Raw genomic sequence first — 24,675 nt, 5'->3', positions numbered from 1 at the left:
GGCAGAAGATGGCAAGAGTGAACACAGACATCTTAGGAATCAGTGAACTAAAATGGACTGGAGTGGGTGAATTTAATTCAGATGACCACTGGATCTACTACTGTGGGCAAAAACCCCTTAGAAGAAATGGAATAGCACTCATAATCAACAAAAGAGTCTGAAATGCAGTACTTGGGTGCAATCTCAAAAACAAAAGGAGGATCTTGGTTTGTTTCCAAGGCAAACCATTCTACATCACAGTAATCCAAGTCTACACCCCAACCACTGATGCCGAAGAAGCTGAAGTTGACAAGATTCCATGAAAACCTACAAGACCTTCTAGAACTAACACCAAAAAAAAAGATGTCCTTTTCATCACAGGGGATTGGAATGCAAAAGTAGGAAGAGAGATCCATAATAACAGGCCAGTTTGGCCTTAAGAGTACAAAATGAAGCAGGGCAAAGGCTAACGGAGTTTGTCAAGAGAGCATGCCAGACATAGCAAACACCCTTTTCCAACAATCCAAGAGACAACTTTATACATGGATACCACCAGATGGTCAGTATCAAAATCAGACTGATTATGTTCTTTGCAGCTGAAGATGGAGAAGCTCTCTACAGTCAGCAAAAACAAGACCTGGAGCTGACTGTGGCTCATATCATGAGCTCCTTATTGGAAAATTCAGGCTTAAATGGAAGAAAGTAAGGAAAACCACTAAGCTATTCAGGTATGACCTAAATCAAATCCCTTATGATTACACAGTGGAGGTGACAAATAGATGCAAGGAATCAGATCTGGTAGACAAAGTGCCTAAGAATGATCAACAGAGGTTCATAACATCATATAGGAGGCACTGACCAAAACCATGACCAGGAAAAAGAAATGCAAGAAGGCAAAGTGGTTGTCTGAGGAGGCTTTACAAATAACAGAAAAGAAGAGAAGTGAAAGGCAAGGGACAAAGGGAAAGATAAACTGAAGGCAGAGTTTCAGAGAATAGCAAGGAGAGATAAGAAAGCCTTCTTAAGTAAACAATGCAAAGAAATACAAGAAAACTATTAAACAGAACGGGAAAGACTAGAGATCTCTTCAAGAAAATTAGAGATACCAAGATAATATTTCATACAAGGATGGACATGATAAAGGACAGAAATGGTAAGGACCTAACAGAAGTAGAAGAAATTAAGAAGAGGTGGCAAGAATACACAGAAGAACTGTACAAAAGAAGTTGTAATGACATGAATAACCATAATGGTGTGGTTCATCACCTAGAGCTGGATACCCTGGAATGTAAAGTCAAATAGGCCTTAGGAAGCATCACTACAAACAGAACTAGTGGAGGTAATGTAATTCCTGATGAGCTATTTAAAATCCTAAAAGATAATGTTGTTGTTAAAGTGCTGTACTCAATATGTCAGTAAATTTGGAAAATTCAGCAGTGGCCTTAGGACCATAAACAGTCAGTTTTCATACCAGTTTCAAAGAAGGGAAATGCCAAAGAAAGTTCCAACTACCAGACAACTGCACTCATTTCACATGCGAGCTAGGTAAAACTCAAAATCCTTCAAGCTCAGCCTCAGGAGTACATAAACTGAGAACTTCCAGATGTACAAGCTAGGTTTGGAAAAGGCAGAGGAACCAGAGATCAAATCGCCAACATCTGCTGGATCACAGAGAAAGCAAGGGAATTCTAGAAAAACATCTACTTCTGCTTCACTGACTACACTAAAGCCTTTGACTGTATGACAACAAACTGTGGAAAATTTTTACAGACGGGAATACCAGACCACCTTACCTGTCTCCTGAAAAACCTGTAGGTCAAGAAGCAACAGTTAGAACTAGACATGGAATAGCTGAACGGTTTCAAATTGGAAAAGGAGTACAAGGCTGTATATTGTCACTCTGCTTATTTAACTTATATGCAGAGTACATCATGCGAAATGCCAGGCTCAACGAATCACAAGCTAAAATCAAGATTGCTGGGAGAAATCAACAACCTCAGACATTGCAGATGATATCATTCTAATGGCAGAAAGTGAAGAGGAACTAAGTAGCCTCTTGATGAGAGTGAAAGAGGAGAGTAAAAATACTGGCTTGAAACAACATTAACAAAACTACGATCATGGCAACCAGTCCCATCCCTTCATGGTAAATAGAAGGAGAAAATGTGGAAGCAGTGACAGTTATTTTCCTGGGTTCCAAAATCACTGTATGCAGTGATTGCAGCCATGAAATTAATAGACACTTATTCCCTGGTGGTTCAGACAATAAAGAATTCACTGCAACGTGGGAGACATGGGTTCAACCCCTGGTTTGGGAAGGTCCTCTGGAGGAGGGCATGGCAACCCACTCCAGTATTCTTGCCTGGAGAATCCCCATGGACAAAGGAGCCTGACAGGCTACAGCCCATGGGGTCGCAAAGAGTCGGACACGACTGAGCGACTAAGCACAGCACACACTCCTTGAAAGGAAAGCTATGACAAACCTACACATCATATTAAGAAGCAGAGATATCACTTTGCTGACAAAGTTCTGTATAGTCAAAGCTGTGGTTTTTCCAGTAGTCATGTATGGATATTTGAGAGCTGAAACATAAGGCTGAGCGCTAAAGAACTGATGCTTTTGAATCGTGGTACGGAAGAAGACTCTTGAGAGTCCCTTGGACTTCAAACCAGTCAATTCAACCTTCAGTGTTGAATGAATATTTAATTCATTAGAAGGACTGATGTTGAAGCTGAAGCTCCAATACTGTGGCCATCTGATGGGAAGAGCAGACTCACTGGCAAAGACCCTGATGCTGGCTGGGAAAGATCAAAGGCAAAGGAGAAGGGGTTGGCAGAGGATGAGATAGTTAAATAGCATCATTGACTCAATGTACATAAATCTGAACAAACTCCAGGAGAGAGAGAATAGAGGAGCCTGTTGTGTTACAGTCCATGGGGTCGCAGAATTGAATACAACTTAGGGACTGAACATACATAACACTGATTCACATATTTAAAAATCCCAATGAATCCCAACCAGGATAAACAAAAAGGTGAAAGTGACAGTTGCTCACTTATGTCCGACTATTTGTGACCCTATGGGCTGTAGACCACGAGGCTCCTCAGTCCATAGGATTCTCCAGGCAAGAATACTGGAGAGAGTTGCCATGCCCTCCTCCAGAGGACTTCCCAACCCAGGGATCTAACCTGAGTCTCCCAAATTGTTGGCAGATTCTTTACCATCTGAGTCACCAGGGAAGCCCATTTATCTCTAAACGTTGTGCTAGTCGCTCAGTCATGTCTGACTCTTTGCAACCCCATGGACTGCAGCCCGCCAGGCTCCTCTGTCCATGGGATTCTCCAGGCAGGAATACATCACAGTAAAACTGCAGAGTACTGGGAATTCCCCGGTGGTTAAGTGGTTAAGACTCTGTGCTTCTGTTCCAGGGGATCCAGGTTTGATCCTGTCAGGGAACTAAGATCTCACAAGCTGCACAGTGAGCCATAAATAAATAAATAAAACACAATGCTTTTAAATTTAAGTAGATTTTTCTAATGTACTTTTTTATCAAAATCATTATACTTGATATTGAAAACTTTCATCATTAAGGAGTTTTCAATTGTTTAGCTTTTACTGCAAAAAACAAAAAAGTTTAAAAATACTTTATTTACATGCAAATACATAATAAAATTATCTCACCTATATAAAAAGAGATCTTTGGCAAGTCGCTTAGGTCCAATGATTTTGAAGATAATTTCGTATGTTTCAAGTGCCTTCCGATGAACTCCACCCGGTAATGCTGGATGTAGACATTGAGCGAGGCGCTTGCCTATGGTCAGCTTTTTGGGTACTACTTGGTATTTTGCATTATTTTGTAAAACCTTGAAGAAAACATCTTAATTCAGTTGAGAAAGAATATTGCATTTCATTTACTTCCATTTTCTGGCATAGTATTATCAAAAATCCTTGATATAGGACTTCGAAGGAGAAAAAATTATAGAGGGTGTAAAAAACCTTTTGTTTTTGTCGGTTACATCAGTAAAACTAGATTGAAAATTAAAATTAAGGATTTAAAAATGTTTACTAATTTTTTTAAAAATCAACTTGCTACATGTAAACAGAAATAACATTTTAATGAAAAATAACAGTATTTTCCAAAATAAATTTGCTCAGAAGAAAGGTACTGATTTAGATTTTTGCAAATCTTTTAACAGCCTTCAACCTTTTTTTTTTTTTTGGATACCCTGTTTGAAATATATTTAGAAAACTGAACCTCAACAAAAATATGTAGTTGAAGAGGAACAACCACTGCAGCAGTATATCATGTTACAGTAAGAACACACCTGAGATATACTTGTCCATTCGCTTTTACTCATTTCCCAACTGGAACAAATAGATATTGCCGTATTTATTCAACCACCACATTCATTTAGAAAAGATGGTCAAGGTAGAATTTATAGAAGATGCAAGCTCATAAATACCACCCAAAGGAGATTAATTTATTTAAATAGTAGAAGACTTATAAATGAAGTTCTTCAAAGTATTATGGCAAAATGCTACTGGTAGAAAATAAACATTCAGAATGAATATGGTACAATAGATGAGAACTGGAATTGAGATGAAACACAAAAGAAGTCCTTTACTTTAGAAAATAAAGAACTGAGGTTAAAATATATAAAATGATTGTTCTGCCAAAGGCAGTACAAAAGCAAAGCACTAGATCCTTCCAGTTCATAAAAAACGTCAAACACCGAAGGGTCTGAGGTCCACTTAGATGTATCATTTTCAATGGTCTTCCCACTACAAGCCTTCAATACAGTCTGAAATTGGATGTAACCAATACAAATAAAATTAGACTTACAAATGCAAAGCAAATCAAGGGCACAACATCAATAGGAATTCAACTACAAAAAAATTTTTTTTAAAACTAGCTGACTTCCATTTCTAAAGCATTAATTTGAATTTTAGATATAGGAGCAAAGAATCAATATTTACACATATTTGAAAGAAAAATATAAATAATTATTACCAGAAGTATCTCTGTAGAAGGAAAGTTAATGATCTATAACACAAAATGCTTCAATAAAGAAATTCTACTAATACCAAATAAAAGTTTTTAATAAAGCAAAATCCAGCACTATTTTCCAAAATCATTTGAGTTAGAAAACTTGTATAAATAAGGTGAAAATTTAGTATATTAATAAATGATAAAAATTTTAAACTAAAACATATTTAGACTATCTGCAACAAATTCATACATATATAACCCTTGCCTTATATCACCATGACTTTAGGTAAGTTTCACTGATGCATTGCATATCCTATGTTGCGATATCTGGATACAGTGAAATCTGTTTTCATGATATTGATAACTATAAAAAATTGATTATGTACTTAATTAGGCAAATTAATTTCTAAAGTTTAATGAACTGCTTTTACACACAGTTCCTGCTGGTAGTGTGTCAGTTGCTCAGTTGTGTCCGACTCTTTTCAACCCCATGGACTGTAGCCTACTAAGCTCCTCTGTCCATCGGATTTTCCAGGCAAGGATACTGGAGTGGGTTGCCATTTCCTCCTCCATCCAACCCGGGGATGGAACCCACATTCTTACATCTCCTGCATTGGCAGGTGGGTTCTTTACCACTGGTGCCACCTGGGAAGCCCCAAACATACATTTTATATCCAGGAAGTTCTTAGTTATAGTCAGTGCCTTTTACAAAAGTGTAAAAAGCTTTTTACAAGCCTAAGTTTCTACTAAGTCTTCAGAAAAGAGACCCTTCAAGATAAATAAAAACCTAGCTACCTTTAAACAAACTCATTCTTTTAGATGCAATTTCTTGGGGATATTGTAAAAATTTTGAGAATTTATCAAACCTCAAATGATAAATTTTAGAAGTCAATATGTCAAAGAGAAGTTTGTGCATATCATTTTAAGATAAATCCATGGCACATTTAATACGGAAGTTTTTCTTTTTAAATTATCAGGGTAATTATCTATAGTAAGTATTAAAGTTGAAAACTATTGTCCTTGAAATGTATCTCAGGACAAATTGTATGATAAACTGATGTTAAAATAGTTACGAGAAGAGCTCACTTTTCCTATCTCTTCCCTGGTCCACTTAATATTTACAAGTATTCGTATTCAATACATGCTATTAAAAATAAACCTAAAGAAGCCCCCAATAGCAAAACTATGGGTATGAAGTGAGAAAATTTTGATGTAAGGTGTTTAAAGAAAAGGGGGAGGGGGGTCAAAATCCAAAGCTACGAGTTGAACAGTGATGCCACCGTATTAACAGTGGATAAAAACCAGACATGTCAAGAAGGATCATTCAAGGCCTAGCTCCAAGGCCTAAGCAACTGCTTGTCACTTTTGTAAAAAGCACTGACTATAACTAAGAACTGCCTGGATATAAAATATTTCTTTAATGCTATATTCCATTTGGAAAGGACACAGCAGTTACTGCTTTCCATGTGCAGCTCTTCATTTTGCTGCCAGGAACTCCAGAACCATATCTGATACTCAATTACAAAAACTTGTTAACCTTTATGGTTAGCATATTTGTTTCCTAATCTTGCATTTATACGTAATAATAGATTAACTATATTTTTCAAGTACTGTTGTGCTTTTGGCCTCAAAAAAGCCAAAAAAAAAAAAAGCCTAACTACAAAGGCATGCAATTAATGATGTAAAATAGCAGAATCAAAAGTAATTCAGCCTGGCACTCTGTGATGACCTGGAGGGGTGGGATAGGGAGTGGGGAGGGGGGCTCAGGAAGGAGCAGTCATATATAATTATAACTGAGTCTCATTGTTGTATGGCAGGAAGCAACAGAACATTGTAAAGCAATTATCCTCCAATTAAAAAATAAAAAATAAAGAGGAAAATGTTCTAAATTGGAGAATTTTTAAAAAGTAATTCTGAAGTTATGTTTTTAAATTCTTTACTTCAAGGTTTAGAGAAATCCAGAAAATACAGATGCAGATTTCTGATTTTTATCCCTTCTTATGAAATGAGCAAGACAGACATACCTTATTAAGTTTTCCAAGTGCTGATATCAAATCCGCCCACTCACTGGAGTATTCAAAATTCTTCAGTGCTTTGTCAACTGCAGCTACATAGTTCCTGTATTTGGAGTCACTCAATAATTCCAGCTCTTCTGTGTTCATCCTCCCACAGCGTCCTCCTAGAGACCAATTCCAAAGTCATGTAAAATCATTACCTACAAAAACAAAGTGTGCAGGAGGAACCAAAGTTACAAAGGAAAGTATTAAAATGGGTTCAGAGCTAATGGCTAACTTTAAAATGTGTTTTGAGTTAGAAGTGATCAACACTCTAGGCAGCTAGCATTCAGGGTCAGGGAAGTATTCAAAGACAGCTTCAGGGATAACTACTCATGTGTTCCTTCATAGGAACTGGAGAAATGGCTGTAAGAACTTCGGGTTTACGAAGAAGTAGGAAATATTCCTGCATTCAGTTCAAATTAAAAGCATGTTATTTCTCTGTCATATTTTCCAATATAACACTTCTGATACACACACACCTCTTCTTTGTTTTGATCCTAAAATGTATTAAGACTGGTTAGATTAGAAACATCAGGGACTTTAAAAACAACAATAGAAAAAAAAAAAAAAAAGGAATGACTTGGAGATCATCTTATTTTATTAAGCAATAAAAGTATGGGCATATAGTATGAAAGAACATCAGCTTTTTGTAACTAACAAAACTTCTAATAAAACCGGGCTTCCCTGGTGGCTCAGTGGTAAAGAATCTGCCTGCTAATGCAGGAGACACGGGTTTGATTCCTTATCCAGGAAGATCCCACATGCCTCAGAGCAATTAAGCCCGTGCACCACAATTATTGAAATTGTGCTCTAGAGCCTGGGAACCACAACTACTGAGCCCATGGTGCCCCAACTACTGAAACCCACGTGTCCTAGAGCCCACGCTCCACAACAAGAAAGGCCACCATAATGAGAAGCCTGCGCTAGCCCTGTTCATCGCAACTAGAGAAAAGCCCACAAAGCAATGGAGGCCCAGCAAACAAAAAAAACTTCTAATAAGACTGACAAGTATATGTGGTAAGTTTAAAATATATCCACAAATTCTTTGATATTACTTTAAAAAATCAGTGCCTAATTTTCCAGTCCCTTGGGCTGGATTCTGGGACTCAGTTCTAACGAAATTAATAAGGCAGAAGTGACAAGGTGTAATGGCCAACACTAGGTCATAAAAGCACTTCAGCTTCGTCCCTGCTCTCTGTTAGGTCACAGGCTCCAGGCAAAGCCAGCTGCAACAGCACAAGGACACTTCAAAGAGCCTTATGGAGACGTTCCTGCGGTAGGGAACCGAGGCTTTCTGCCAACAGCCTTGTGAGTGAGCCATCTTCGAAGAAGATCCTTCATCCCCAGGCAAGTCTTGATTTGACTGGAGTACCAACTGACATCTTGACTGATTTCACAAGAGACTATGTGCCAGAACTACATAGCTAAGCCTCTTGAATTCATGATCTACAGAAATTCTGCTGCTTTAGGCCACTGAGTTGGGGAGTAATAGCTACACAGCAGTAGAACAGATAACACAGAGTACTAACAAGGATTTAATTGAGGCTCAATTGTAAAATCTGCCGGGAGCCATTATGGGAGGTCCCGCCCGTGACGAGGTCATGAAGAAAATACCGGGCAGGCAAGGCCGTCCGGGACCCCATCCATGACGAGGTCATGAGGAAAATACCTGACAGGCAAGGCCGTCTAGGATAAGGGACCCTCCAGGTTGGCCTTGGCCTCTACTCCACCCTGTGTCCTCCCCCCCTTTTCTGCTGTTGTTCTTGTTTGCCCTGCTGCGGATTCTTGTGTTGCCTGCCGAGAGCTCTCCTGCTCCTCTTTCACTGAATGAGGACCAACTTAAAACCCTAATTAATAAATCTCCTAGACGCTCGTACCCTATGAAGGGGCCAGGGATGAAGGAAATGTTTCAATTCAAACTCTTTTGCTGGCATTCTGGCTTGTTTGATAAATGTGTGCTCCCATTGCAAAAAATGCTCATGATTATTCTAAACATCCTAAGCACAGTACGCTAACAAAAGAAACTATTAAGCACAGGCCCCTTCACAGGGCGAGAAAAGCTCCACAAATATGATAGCCACGAATGTGCCTAATAGAAAATAGTTTAGATAGAGATTAGCTGGCGACTTCTTGCAGGTAATTAACTTTTAGACTAAGAGCCTGTTTTGTGCCATATCTGCTGTTTTTGCAATCCTTTGCATTTCTGTTCTGTAAAAATGTAATCCTATCTAGTTCCCATAGAGATGACACTTAATAGAAAATAGATTAACCACAAAAAAGACAGGGTCGGCTACTGAAGTTGCTAAAAGTTGCACCAGGTGCAAGCCATAAATTGTCAACAGGCTTGAAGGCCAAAAGATATTATACATAGAGGTTAACCATAAAAAAAGACCCTAATAGGCACAGAGCCCTTTGGGGGGTGAAGAAGCCCTATTAGAAAATACAAAAAATATTGTTTTAAAAGTGGTTATTAGATCAACGTTTGATTGATGTTAATGTGCTGAGGTTGTGCAGTGGAAACTACTGTTAATATAGTTGGAGATCTAGTAAAATAAGAGTTTAGCCCTAGTGTAAAAACAATAAGATAATTGTTAATTTTAACCAGGAGTGCTAAACAGGGGCTGCCTCTCCAGAGCCACAGAGTCTTTGTGTGTTAAACTTTTTAGATAAATTTAGCTGAGAACTTATGCAAAAAGACTGACTTTTATGTTAACAGATTGTATTTCTATTATGTTACAACCTGCTGTACCATGAGACCGCCACTTTTTTGTTCTCTGCTGAGCTCAAGGCCAGAAGATAATGGACAAAACATCTATGGGAAAAGACGCTCATAAACAAAAATATACAGAGCACACATGGTTTCATGAAGGACAAGCTGATATAATGTTAAACTAAGTTTGTATGCTTATCTGCCCCTTAGAAATGTACCAACTTAGGGTATAAAGGCGATGGTGAAAAATAAAGCAACTGCCAGACTCTGCCACATATCCTGGTCCTGGTCTGGTCTCTCTCTCTCTCTCTCTTTCTCATTTGCCGACGCTGTTCATCCTGAGGGTTCCCCTGGATCCTGCTGGGGCTGGACCCTGGCAAAAATCAATGTGGGAGGACATCCCTGGTGGTCCAGTGGTAAACAATCTACCTTGCAACGCAGGGGACAAAGGTTTGATCCCTGGTGGGGAAGGATCCCACACGACGAAGGGCAACTAAGCCCATGTGCTGCAACTACTGAGCCCGCACCTAGAGCCTGTACTCTACAGCACGAGAAGCCACCACAATGGGAAGCCTGCGCAATGCAGCGGGGACCCAACACGGTCAATAAATAAATTATTCAGTTAAAAAAATCAATGTGGGGACTTCCCAGGTGGTCCAGGGGTTAACAGTTTGCCTTCCAATGCCCAGGGCGCGGGTTCTATCCCTGGTTGAGGAGTTGAGATCCTACGTGCCTCAGGGCCAAAAAACCAAAACATAAAACAAGCAGTATTGTAACAAATTCAATAAAGACTTTAAAAACAGTCAACATCAAAAAATCTTTCCCACACCTACATAAAAACCACTTCAAAATGAATCATCTAAATTTAATAGCTAGAACTATAAAACTCTTAGGAGAAAATACAAGAATAAATCCTCATGATTTATTCTAGGCCTTCTTAGGATTTCTCAGAAATAACACTAAAAGCACTATAAGCAATACAACCAAAGCAAGGGGAAAGAAATGAACTGGACTTCATCAAAATGAAAAACCTTTGTGCTTGGGCTTCCCTAGTGGTCCAGTGGTTAAAAATCTGCCTGCCAGTGCAGTGGACATGGGTTTGATCCCTGATCTGGGAAGATCCCAAATGCTGCGTGTGGGACAACTTAGCCTGTGTGCCACAACTACTGAAGCTTGAGAGCCTAGAGCCCATGCCCTGCAACAAGAGAAGCCACTGCAATGAGAAGCCCATGAGCTAAGCATGGTTACACAGCTCTATGAATGAAGTGAAAACCACTGAATCATATATTCTAAATAGGTGAATTGCATAATATGTGCATTGTGTCTCAATAAGGTATATAGCTATATTTATGTGTATATATGTAAGATATATATCTATATATGTAAGACCTACACATATATACATATATGTATACATATAAAAATGGGCTTTAGGGATTTGTCCATTACTTCAAATTACATGCAAAATTTACATCTTACATTTTATTGGAGAATGGTGCACTTTTAATACAGTGTTAAAAACAGTTTTTTTAAAGGAATCCTCAAAAGGAGGAAATGGTAACCCACCTCAGTATTCTTCCCTGGACAATTCCATGGACAGAGGAGCCTGGTGGGCTGCAGTCCACAGGGTTGCAGAGTCTGATGTGACTGAGCACGCACACAGGCAAAAACGTTAAGAATCACTGCTCTAGAGAATATTACCTACATTAGTAAAATCTGTTTGCGTAAAAAAAACTAAACTAAAAAAGCCCTATTAAATCGAAACTTTCCTATGTAAGGTTACTCCAAAAAGAAGCAATATGCACTTTCCAATTCTCTATCTCAATTCTTTTATCCATAAAAACAAAACTAGACAGATCTTAAATCTCATCTTTGGAGAGACTATCACCTAATAGAGAGTCACTTGACATATGAAATTATTCACTTCAGCACATTAAGTGCCAACTAGTATGTCTGCATGCTTACTAGACAGAATATCCTTGATCTCAGGATACTTTCCCCACTGGGAGGGCTGGGAGTGAAGAATATAAAGTAAGGTAAATCCTTCAAGATAATTAATCCACTTTCCTCATTTAAAACTGTGTTATCTGACCCCAGGGGCTTAAAATAAAGTTTACGAGGAAAAAAAGTCCATTTTATTGTTCTATCTTCATGCTCGGAACTATCAAAAGCAGCAAACCAAACATAAAGCAGTATTTTGAAGTACTACTCTGAGAAATCCAAGATGACTTCCAAATTTAAATAAGTAAATAGAAATTGATCTCAACTAACTTCCATTTCAAAATTGATTCTGTTTTATAGACGAGTTGGACATGTAATTCCTCTACTAGGGTAGAAGTCGAACAAGAACTGTCAGTTGTTTTATATAAGCACATAATTTACAATCCAAACAAAGCTGGCCTCACATATGGTGATTTAAGTGTGATGGTTAAGACTGGGAATAAATTAAAAATTCTGTGAGGTCTTTCTTCATTAATATAGGGTTTCTTCACTTAAAACTAGATTTAACCACAACTATGAACAAACACACAGCAGTGTGTGCTTCAGATACAAAAGGCTGACATAATGAAATATTTAAAGCTATAACATTTGATAATAAATATTAATACATGATGATTTATGGAATGAAGGTTAGAAAGAACACAAACCAAAATGTTTATAAGTTTGCTTCTGAAAAGTCAGAAAAGAAAGAACTGCAAAATCAATTAAATTTAAGGAAAAATCCACTTGACTAGATTTTCTGAAGGTGTATAAAAACAGTACAAAATAACTATAAATTCTAATCATTAAACCTAAGAAAGCACTACTATTAGACAGAATAAAGCACATGCATAAATTTTACTGAAAAGAACATTTTTTTTTCTTAGCAGTATTTCCAGTATAAGATATAACACATCAATTTGAAGGTACACAATATTTGTGCCTGGGGGAAGATTAACCTAAAAATCAATTTAACAGTAACTTCTGACAATGAAATGAGTTATCTGTAACTGGGCTATTAGTGTAATTGTGAAGTAATGTTACCTCAATTGCCATATTCTTCAGACAAATATTTCTTATTTGGTATTAAAAAACAACAAAACAAAACTAACCAGTAATGACCGGCTAAGTTCCTGTGTTACATGTTTACAGCTAAAAACGTTGAGTCAAGTAAGCAAATTGGATTTTGTTTATTTATTTAGCTAAAAAGATTCTAAATATTTTCAATATGATTAAAAAGACTATATTGCACAGGACACATATAATACTAGATAAAACATCAAGAGCAAAATCTTATGAAAATAGTTGAAAACTGAGACAGAACACTCTGTAGAAGTTTCATCAGCAGTGCTGCTGCTGCTGCTAAGTGGCTTCAGTCGTGTCCGACTCTGTGCGACCCCATAGACGGCAGCCCACCAGGCTCCGCCGTCCCTGGGATTCTCCAGGCAAGAACACTGGAGTGGGTTGCCATTTCCTTCTCCAATGCATGAAAGTGAAAAGGGAAAGTGAAGTCGCTCAGTCGCGTCGGACTCTTCGTGACCCCATGGACTGCAGCCCACCAGGCTCTTCCATCCATGGGATTTTCCAGGCAAGAGTACTGCAGTGAGCTGTACTATTTTCTTTCATATGAAAAGGCGGTCAGACTTGGTTATACTTCCTCAATAATTTGAATGCAAATAAAATTATTCATTACGTATCAGCAGAGAGGTCGAGGGATGATGAACGACTTTTGGGTTTTCCATCCAATACATAATAAATGCAAATTCCAGTACTCACGTTCCCACCTCCCCAATATTTTATTTTGAAGAAGCTTAGATGAGTAATTCTCAAACTATCTGTAGTAAAGAACCAGTTTTCTCCTCCAACCCACGGGTGACTGATGCTTTTCTAAAATGTGAAAAAAAATCATGTATATGATCAAATTGCTATAAATGTTTTGAAATGATTACTTTCATCTCTATGCTTATGTTTCCTTAACAAATAATTTATGAAATGGCCCACAAATCACACTCTGAACACCACTGACTTAGGTTATAACGCAAATGCAACATATTCCATATTGCACTGAGGAAACTTTATACACTGCCATTTCTCCAAAACAGTGGTGGCATGTGGCAAAAATACATTCAATAACAAAACAGTATTTTGTAGAAAATCCAGCCCATGGAAAGACAGGCAGTAGAGGGCAGGGCCTCCAAGCATTGGGTTAAAGTCAATATAGTTGGGAATCCAAATTCTAGTTCTAACACTTACATAGCAGTATGAATTTCTGCAAGATGTCCCAAGCTTGTTTCTTCCTCTGTAATAGGAGATAATATCTACCTCAGTCAGTGTCAAAATTTAAAAAGGAACATATTAATGTTATCAGTTGAATGGTTCTATGAAGATGAACAGTTTATGAAGACCTACAAGATCTTCTAGAACTAACACCAAAAAAGATGTCCTTTTCATTATAGGGGACTGGAATGTAAAAGCAGCAAGTCAAGAGATACATGGAGTAACAGGCAAATTTGGCCTTGGAGTACAAAATGAAGCAGGGCAAAGGCTAAGAGAGTTTTGCAAAGAGAATACACTGGTCATAGCAAAGATCCTCTTCCAACAACACAAGAGACAACTCTACATATGGACATCACCAGATGGTCAATACTGAAAGATGAAGATAGAGAAGCACTATGTAGTCAGCAAAAATAAGACAGGGAGCTAACTATGGCTCAGATAGTGAACTCCTTATTGCCAAATTCAAACTTAAATTGAAGAACGTAGGGGAAACCACTAGGCCATTCAGGTATCACCTCAATCAAATCCCGTACAATTATACAGTGGAAGTGACAAATAGATTCAAGGGATCTGATCTGATAGACTGACTGAAGAACTATGGATGGAGGTTCATAACACTGTACAGGAGGCGGTGATCAAAACGATACCTGAGAAAAAGAAACGCAAAAAGGCAAAATGGTTGTCTGAGGAGGCATTACAAATAGCTGAGAAAAGAAGAGAAGAAAAAGGCAAAAAAGAAAAGGAAAGATATTCTCATCTGAATACAAAGTTCCAGAGAATAGCAGGGAGAGATAAGAAAGCCTTCCTAAGTGAACAATGCAAAGAAACAGAAACAATAGGGAAAAACAAGAGATTTCTTCAAGAAAATAAGAGATACCAAGGGAATATTTCATGCACAGATGGGCACAATAAAGGACAGAAACAGTATGGACCTAACAGAAGTGATGGAATTCCAGCTGTGTTATTTCAAATCCTAAAAGATGATGCTGTGAAAGTGCCGCCCGCACTCAAAACTCAGCATTGGCCACAGGACTGCAGAAGGTCAGTTTTCATTCCAATCTCAAAGAAAGGCAGTGCCAAGGAATGTTCAAACTACAGCACAACTGTAATCATTTCACATGCTAGTAAAGTAATATTCAAAATTCTCCAAGCTGGCTTGAACTGTATGTGAACCAAGAACTTCCAGATGTTCAAGCTGGACTTAGAAAAGGCAGAGGAATCAGAGATCAAACTGCCAACATCGATTGGATCATAGAAAAAGTAAGGGAATTCTACTAAAACAGCTACTTCTGCTTCATTGACTATGCTAAATCCTTTGATTGTGTGGATCATAACAAAATTGTGGAAAACTCTTAAAGAGATGGGAATACCAGACCACCTTACCTGCCTCCTGAGAAACCCGTATGCAGGTCAAGAAGCAACAGTTAAGAACCAGACATGGAACAATGGACTAGTTCCAAATTGGGAAAGAAGTACATAAAAGCTGAATATTGTTACCCTGCTTATTTAATTTATATGCAGAGTATATCAAGCAAAGTGCCAGGCTGGATAAAGCACAAGCTGGATTAAGATTGCGGAGAGAAACATCAATAACCTTAGATAAGCAGATGACAGCACCCTAATGGCAGGAAGTGAAGAGGAACTAAAAATAAAAAGCCTCTTGACAAAGGTGAAAGAGAAAAAGTGCAAAAGCTGGCTTAAAACTCAACATTCAGAAAACTAAGATCATGGCATCTGGTCCCATCACTTCATGGCAAATCGATGGGGAAACAATGGAAACAGTGAAGAGATTTTATTTTTGGGGGCTCCAAAATCACTGCAGACTGTAACTGCAGCCATGAAATTAAGACACTTGTTCCTTGCAAGAAAAGCTATGACCAACCTAGACAGCATATTAAAAAGCAGAGACATAACTTTGCCAACAAAGGTTCATCCAGTCAAAGCCAGACGGCACAGAAGCACGGCTGAGAGGAATTACCCCAAGTCAGAGTTTGGGAGCAGTGGCCTTGAGGAGACACCTCATGTCCAAGGTAAGGAGCAGCCGCTGTGCTTTGCTGGAGCAGCTGTGAAGAGATACCCCACGTTCAAGGTAAGAGAAACCCAAGTAAGACGGTAGGCACTGACAGAGGGCATCAGAGGGCAGACAGACTGAAACCACAATCACAGACAACCAGCCAGTCTGATCACAGGACCACAGCCTTGTCTAACTCAGCAAACTAAGCCATGCCGTGTGGGGCCACCCAAGATGGACGGGTCATGGTGGAGAGGTCTGACAGAATGTGGTCCACTGGAGAAGGCAATGGCAAACCACTTCAGTGTTCTTGCCTTGAGAACCCCATCAACAGTATGAAGAGGCAAAAAGATGAACTCCCCAGGTCGGTAGGTGCCCAATATGCTGCTGGAGAGATTGAGGGCAGGAGGAGAAGGAGACGACAGAGGAGGAGATGGTTGGATGGCACCACCGACTCAATGGACATCGGTTTGGGTGAACTCCGGGAGTGGGTGATGGACAGGGAGGCCTAGCGTGCTGTGGTTCATGGGGTCGCAAAGAATCGGACACAACTGAATGACTAAACTGAACTGAACTGAGTCAAAGCTATGGTTTTTCCAGTAGTCATGTATTGATGTGAGAGTTGGACCATAAAGAAGGCTGAGCACCAAAGAACTGATGCTTTTGAATTGTGTTCGAGAAGGCTCTTGCAAGTCCCTTGAACTGCAAACAGATCAAACCAGTCAATCCTCCAGGAAATCAGTCCTGAATATTCATTGGAAGAACTGATGCTGAAGTTGAAGCTTTGATACTTTGGCCACCTGATGCTGACTCATTAGAAAAGACCCTGATGCTGGGAAATACTGAAGGCAGGAAGGAGAAGGGGATGACAGAGGATAAGATGGTTGGATGGCATCACTGACACGATCGACATGACTTTGAGCAGCCTCTGGGAGATGGTGAAGGACAGGGAAGCCTGGCATGCTACAGTCCATGGCATTGAAAAGAGTCGGACATGACTGAGTGACTGAATAAAAACAACAACAAAATTTATCAGAGTACCTGGCACAAAAAATGCTCTAAAAACACAATTATTACCAATAAAAAACTAAACATAATACTAGGAAGCAAGTATGCTAACTATAAGGACTAATAAACTATAATTAAGCATCAGATATGGCTCTGAAGTTACTGGCAGCAAAATGGGAAATTATAACCAATTATCTCACGAATACATATTAAAACTATCATCGTCAAATACACTTTGTTTTTTCTTTTTTTTTTTACCATTTTATTAAACTACATGTATTTCACACACCTATTAGATGAGTTCTGATGAATGCATACACCCATAAAACCATCATGACAATCAAGATTTCTTACCATAATTAAGATACAGAACATCTCTATCACTCTAAACATGAAACTAAACATATTCATCACTTCTATCAAATAAGCTTTTGGTTTGAAATTTTTAAAAAAATCCATTTTATTTCAATAGATACAATAACAAACTAATATAACTAGGAAACTAGAAAATGTAAAAATAAACACAAGTAAAAACTGTAACTTGTTTTTTTCTTAAAGTGATACAGATAAGTCAAAATAGCATTTATAATCTTTCAGGCGCTATTAACAAGCAGCTTTTGTAACTTGACAATTCAGCTGTAATTCTTTCAAACTTGTATCTCCGATAAGTTGAGGCCAAAATGTCATAAAACATGTTTAGTACAGTGTTTTCTCACTCAAACATAAAAATGAAACAAAATAGTTGTTTAAAAAATAAAGTCAGAAGTTTCTCTAAGCAAATTACACCCTTGAAAATGATCAGATGATAAGGTTTATGTTTTCACACTTCACGGTGTAAAAAGGTAAAATTTAAGGAAGAAATAAAACATTTCAACAGAGTATCTGAATTTTAGAAAAGTTTTGTTTAAACGATTATAAAAAATGACTAGACATAATTTCAGAGTTACTGCACCAAAATACTTCAGTCGGCTGGTTTGCTTATTACTAGCTGAGCTTCCCCTTCCCTCCTTCATTTGCCATGAAAGTGAAGAGGCAGGCTGAAGTGAGCAAGAACAATTCAGTATTAACCAATTGTAAAGATGTACCTTTGGCCACCTGATGCGAAGAGCTGACTCATTTGAAAAGACCCTAATGCTGGGAAAGATTGAGGGCAGGAGGAGAAGGGGATGACAGAGGATGAAATGGTTGGATGGCATCACCGACTGGACATGAGTTTAGGTAGGCTCCGGGAGTTGGTTGATGGACAGGGAGGCCTGGCATGCTGCAGTTCATGGGGTTGCAGAGTCGGACATGACTGAGCAACTGAACTGAACCGAACTGAACCCGGGGACTGTCTAAATGTGTTCCCACATCCCAAGGATGTATATGAATAAATCATTTAAAGCATCATGCAATGCATAATATCAACAATGTAACTATCGATTATGAAAGAAAAACACCTAAAAATATTATGAAGATAATCTTTCCAAACTTTTTTAAGGAAACAAAAAATTATCATTCAGTAATTATTACCATCTAACAGATGACTGTGGCAATTATTGAAAAATCTATTTCATTTTGATCAAAAGTTCCAAATTTCAACATTGACACTTTCAGCAAATAATATTTTGCAAATCATTTATTTAATCAATTTATAAAGCCAGTTACTCCAGAAAATTGGTAAATGTCCCTAGAGGGCTAACAGTATAGAGAAAAAAAAGGACCTACTAGGTATTCCATAAATAGGTTAAGATTACCCACTAGAGTCGTGATGCCCTGTACCTCTCCCAGTCTGACCTGATCTCAAACCTTCAAAGGGCATATATGCTGAAACCCCAAACACATAATCCACAATCTCTGCAGGTCCTGCCACCATCTGGTCTTAATTACATTCTAAGGAAAATACCTTCTAAGCAGCAGAGGTAGCAACATCTTCAGTTCAGTTGCTCAGTCGTGTCTGACTCTTTGCGACCCCATGAATCGCAGCACGCCAGGCCTCCCTGTCCATCACCAACTCCTGGAGTTGACCCAAACCCATGTCTATTGAGTCGGCGATGCCATCCAACCATCTCATCCTCTGTCATCCCCTTCTCCTCCTGCCCCCAATCCCTCCCAGCATCCGAGTCTTTTCCAATGAGTCAACTCTTCACATCAGGTGGTCAAAGTATTGGAGTTTCAGCTTCAGCATCAGTCCTTCCAATGAACACCCAGGACTAATCTTCAGGATGGACTGGTTGCCTCTCCTTGCAGTCCAAGGGACTCTCAAGAGTCTTCTCCAACACCACAGTTCAAAACCATCAATTCTTCAGTGCTCAGCTTTTTTTATAGTCCAACTCTCACATCCATACATGACTACTGGAAAAACCATAGCCTTGACTAGACAGACCTTTGTTGACAAAGTAATGTCTGCTTTTTAATATGCAGAGGCTGGTCATATGCAGGTTTAATATGCAGGTTGGTCATAACTTCCCTTCCAAGGAGTAAGCATCTTTTAATTTCTTGGCTGCAATCACCACCTGCAGTGATTTTGGAGCCTCCAAAAATAAAGTCAGCCACTGTTTCCCCATGTATTTGCCATGAAGTGATGGGACCAGATGCCATGATCTTAGTTTTCTGAATGTTGAGCTTTAAGCCAAATTTTTCACTCTCCTCTTTCACTTTCATCAAGAGGCTCTTTACTTCCTCTTCACTCTCTGCCAGAAGGGTGATGTCCTCTGCAGATCTGAGGTTATTGATATTCCTCCCAGCATTCTTGATTCCAGCTTGTGCTTCTTCCAGCCAAGCATTTCTCATGATGTACTCTGCATATAAGTTAAATAAGCAGGGTGACAATATACAGCCTTGATGTACTCCTTTTCCTATTTGGAACCAGTCTGTTGTTCCATGTCCAGTTCTAACTGCTGCTTCTTGACCTGCATATAGGTTTCTCAAGAGGCAGGTCAGGTGGTCTGGTATTCCTATCTCTTTCAGAATTTTCGAGTTTACTGTGATCCACACAGTCAAAGAATTTGAGGTAGTCAATAAAGCAGAAATAGATGTTTTTCTGGAACTCTCTTGCTTTTTGATGATCCAGTGGATGCTGGCAATTTGATCTCTGTTTCCTCTGCCTTTCCTAAAACCAGCTTGAACACCTGGAAATTCACAGTTCACATATTGCTGAAGCCTGGCTTGGAGAATTTTGAGCATCACTTTGCCAGCGTGTGAGATGAGTCCAACTGTGCAGTAGTCTGAGCATTCTTGAATGAAAACTGGCCTTTTCCAGTCCTGTGGCCACTGCTGAGTTTTCCAAATTTGCTGGCATATTGAGTGCAGCACTTTCACATCATCATCTTTCAGGATTTGAAATAGCTCAACTGGAATTCCATCACCTCCACTAGCTTTGTTCGTAGTGATGCTTTCTAAGGTCCACTTGACTTCACATTCCAGGATGTCTGGCTCTAGGTGAGTGATCACACCATCGTGATTATCTGGGTTGTGAAGATCTTTCTGGACAGTTCTTCTGTGTATTCTTGCCACCTCTTCTTAATATCTTCTGCTTCTGCTAGGTCCATACCATTTCTGTCCTTTATTGAGCTCATCTTTGCATGAAATATTCCCTTGGTATCTCTAATTTTCTTGAAGAGATCTCTAGTCTTTCCCATTCTATTGTTTTCCTCTATTTCTTTGCATTGATCTCTGAAGAAGGCTTTGTTACCTCTCCTTGCTATTCTTTGGAACTCTGCATTCAAATGGGTATATCTTTCCTTTCCTCCTTTGTTTTTCACTTCCCTTCTTTTCACAGCTATTTGTAAGGCCTCCTCAGACAGCCATTTTGCTTTTTTGCATTTCTTTTTCTTGGGGATGGTCTTGATTCCTGTCTCCTGTACAATGTCACAAACCTCTGTTCATAGTTCATCAGGGACTCTATCATATCTAGTCCCTTAAATCTATTTCTCACTTCCATTGTATAGTCATAAGGGATTCGATATAGGTCATACCTGAATGGTCTAGTGGTTTTCTCCACTTCAATTTAGTTTGAATTTGGCAATAAGGAGTTCATGGTCTGAGCCACAGTCAGCTCCCGGTCTTGTTTTTGCTGACTCTATAAAGCTTCTCCATCTTTGGCTGCAAAGAATATAAATAATCTGATTTTGGTGCTGACCATCTGGTGAAGTCCATGTGCAGAGTCTTCTCTTGTGTTTTTGGAAGAGGGTGTTTGCTATGACCAGTGTGTTCTCTTGGCAAAACTCTATTAGCCTTTGCCCTGCTTCATTCCGTACTCCAAGGCCAAATTTGCCTGTTACTCCAGGTGTTTCTTGACTTCCTACTTTTGCATTCCAGTCCCCTATAATGAAAAGGACATCTTTTTGGGGTGTTAGTTCTAGAAGGTCTTGTAGGTCTTCATAGAACTGTTCAACTTCAACTTCTTCAGCATTACTGGTCAGGGCATAGACTTGGATTACCGTGATATTGAATGCTTTGCCTTGGAAACAAACAGACATCATTCTGTCATTTTTGAGACTGCATCCAAGTACTGCATTTTGGACTCTTTTGTTGACTATGATGGCTACTCCATTTCTTCTAAGGGATTCCTGGCCACAGTAGTAGATGTAATGGTCATCTGAGTTAAATTCACCCATTCCAGTCCATCTTAGTTGACTGATTCTTAGAATGTTGATGTTCACTCTGGCCATCTCCTGTTTAACCACTTCCAATTTGCCTTGATCCATGGACCTAACATTCCAGGTTCCTATGCAATATTGCTCTTTACAGCATCGGACCTTGCTTCTATCACCAGTCCAATCCACAACTGGGTGTTGTTTTTGTTTTGGCTCCATCCCTTCATTCTTTCTGGAGTTATTTCTCCACTGATCACCAGTAGCATACTGGGCACCTATCGACCTGGGGAGTTCATCTTTCAGTGTCCTATCATTTTGCCTATTCAGACTGTTGATGGGGTTCTCAAGGCAAGAACACTGAAGTGGTTTGCCATTGCCTTCTCCAGTGGACCACATTCTGTCAGATCTCTCCACCATGACCCGTCCATCTTGGGTGGCCCCACACGGCATGGCTTAGTTTTGCTGAGTTAGACAAGGCTGTGGTCCTGTGATCAGACTGGCTGGCTGTCTGTGATTGTGGTTTCAGTCTGTCTGCCCTCTGATGCCCTCTGTCAGTGCCTACCGTCTTACTTGGGTTTCTCTTACCTTGGACGTGGGGTATCTTTTCACGGCTTCTCCAGCAAAGCACAGCCGCTGCTCCTTACCTTGGATGTAGGGTAGCTCCTGTTGGCCACCACCCCCGACCTCAGACGTGGGGTAGCTCCTCTCGGCCACTGCCCCTCTGCTTCACTAAATGGCAGTCACTGTTCAAATGCTTTTCATTATTTTCACTCATTTAATCATATCTGATCTTTTGAAATACAGGTCCTTCTTACTATTATTACTGTCGAATTAGGAGATAAACTGAGGCATAGAAATACACATGATACAGTTAAATGCCAGGCCAAGGATTTACATGTAAGTAATCTGGCTTTAGAGTTCTAACTTGGAACCACTACTCCTCACTCTCATGGAGACTGTTTTCCTTCTTATACCCAAACCTAACTCAGGGCCACGGAGTGAAGTGTCTTTCTTATTCCCCCTGTTAACACTTACTTGGCAAAATCCCAATCCTGGTTGAGCTCAATTATGCCTGAACCCAAGCAACAGAACATCGCTGGGGAAAACTTACACAACCAAGCTGATGGACTGCACTTTAAGTTGAGAAACACCAACCTCAAATGTTCTTCTAATCCATTACATTTCCTTCATAACCTTACCTGCTTGACACAACTATTTCATACCTTTTCTTCTCAAAGCTCTAAAGCCACCGTTTCCCCATCATTGCTAAAGACTGAGCTTCAAAGTAAGAAAACAGAAGAAAAAGGAACGTGCTTATATTCCCTCCAACAAATCTCCAAAGCTGTCGCCACTTAAGCCCACACTCTTCACTTTCCCTCCTTCCCTGGGAACAAGGGACCCTCTTCCTTTTGCTGTGTTCTAGATTCCACCTCCTCTACCTTCTCTACACATGTCCCTAATTGCTTTATTGGCCTACTCTCCCCACTCAGTACCAGTGTCTCCTCTCCAAGATCATTCTCCGTCAGCTACAGAAGCCCTGGAATCTCTCAGGGTGAAAAAGCAAAATCCTTAGCCTCCCCGTAACCCCCCACAGGCTCTCTGGCTACCAACCCATTTCTCTTTTCTCTATTATTACAAAACTTGTTGAAAAATTTCTCTGTGCTCACTACTTCATTTCCTTATCTCCTATTCACACCTTGGCCCACTTAAAAAATGCCCCATGATGCATGACCACTCATATAAAGGTTACTTCTCATGACCACTCATATAAAGATGCATGACCACTCATACAAAGGTCACTTCTCTAGGCCTTCATCTTAATCAACTTTTCAGCAGTATTCAGTACTTTGTTCTTGGCTGTCAAGGGATGCTCTGACTTCTCTAGCCAACCTTTTTCAGTATCTATGCTGGCTCCTTTGTTGTCCTGAAATTTTATTTTACTATTATTATTTTTAAATGCTGAAATACCTCAAGGCTCAATCAAGAGCTCTCCTCTCTTCTCTCTCCTGAGTTATCTCCTCTATCTCTATAGTTTCAAACAGCATTTAAATGGTATAGCCTAAATATATAACCACCCCTTCTATTATTTCCTCCCCTATTCTTCTAACGGGTTGATGTCAACTCCAGCACATCACTGAATCCTCCTTCTATTCTTGAGCTCTATAATCCATCATCCACAGAGAAGTCAGAGATCTTTTAAAATCACATCATTGTAAGAACATCTAAACTCAAACACAGCAACAAGTTTTGCACTGCAGAGGATCTTGTGTTTGCTATTTTGCACACCTGGCAATTCTTAGGTCAACTCTGTGTATGGCAAATTCTTTCCCATCTACAAGTAGTATCAAACCCTCAGAGAAGCCTTTCTCCATGGCCCACAAATGGCCCCAATTACTCTAGAATATCACATGATTACCCTCCTAGCACTGATTACCATCTGAAATCGTCCTGCTTGCTAGTTTCCATCTACCCTCCCTCACTGGAATGCAAATGTCATGAGGCCACGAGCCCTACTGGACTCGTTCACTACTGTATCAGCAGTCTCATAAAAATGGCTGATACAGTAGGCCCTCAAATGCTTTGAATAAATATATTAATCAGTCAATGTGAACACAGTTCACAAATCATTTTTGCTTTGTTTCTCTGAGAAAAGCTTTGTAAAAAAGAGCAGAATTACAATTCTATTTTTTTAACCACTGTAACCAACACACACTCCCTTCAAACAGACTATATTCGTAACAACTATTACATGCTTTAAAAAACTTAAAAGACTCCCCTAAGAATACTTATAAACAACATGCCATATCCAATTTTATTTCAAAAATTAGCTCAGTTTAAGCATTTTTATTAGGCATAACTACTTAATGTGGAAGATGTCATTCTAGCCCTTGTGAAAGGAAATCCACTAAGTATGATACTCCTACAGGTCTAATCTTCAAAAATTAATTAGGTACCAATCTCTGATTGAAGAAAATTTTGACAAGGAGTCTTACTATACTTTATGCAGGGTTTCCCAGATGGTGCTTAGTTCAGTTTAGTTGCTCAGTCATGCCAACTCTTTGCAACCCCATGGACTGCAGCGTGC

At 39.3% G+C, this 24,675-nt stretch overlaps 1 protein-coding gene across 9 annotated transcripts in view; it reads right to left on the bottom strand.

Moving 5' to 3' along the window:
• The window catches only part of DOP1A (DOP1 leucine zipper like protein A), a 131,568-nt gene that overhangs the window by 89,828 nt on the left and 17,065 nt on the right, over positions 1-24,675 (bottom strand). For all 9 annotated transcript variants that reach the window (XM_020878890.2, XM_020878895.2, XM_020878894.2 and 6 more), the window contains 2 exons: positions 6,995-7,185; positions 3,662-3,843 (listed from right to left, as the gene is read on the bottom strand). In XM_020878890.2, coding sequence (XP_020734549.2) covers positions 3,662-3,843; positions 6,995-7,132 — 320 coding nt within the window. In that variant the 5' untranslated portion in view covers positions 7,133-7,185. The remainder of the gene's footprint in view (positions 1-3,661; positions 3,844-6,994; positions 7,186-24,675) is intronic.

The sequence above is a fragment of the Odocoileus virginianus genome, chromosome 19, assembly GCF_023699985.2.
Source record: "Odocoileus virginianus isolate 20LAN1187 ecotype Illinois chromosome 19, Ovbor_1.2, whole genome shotgun sequence".
Taxonomy (NCBI): domain Eukaryota; kingdom Metazoa; phylum Chordata; class Mammalia; order Artiodactyla; family Cervidae; genus Odocoileus; species Odocoileus virginianus.
The sequence above is the reverse complement of the archived record's forward strand: the minus strand, read 5'-3'. Positions and strand labels throughout refer to the sequence as shown.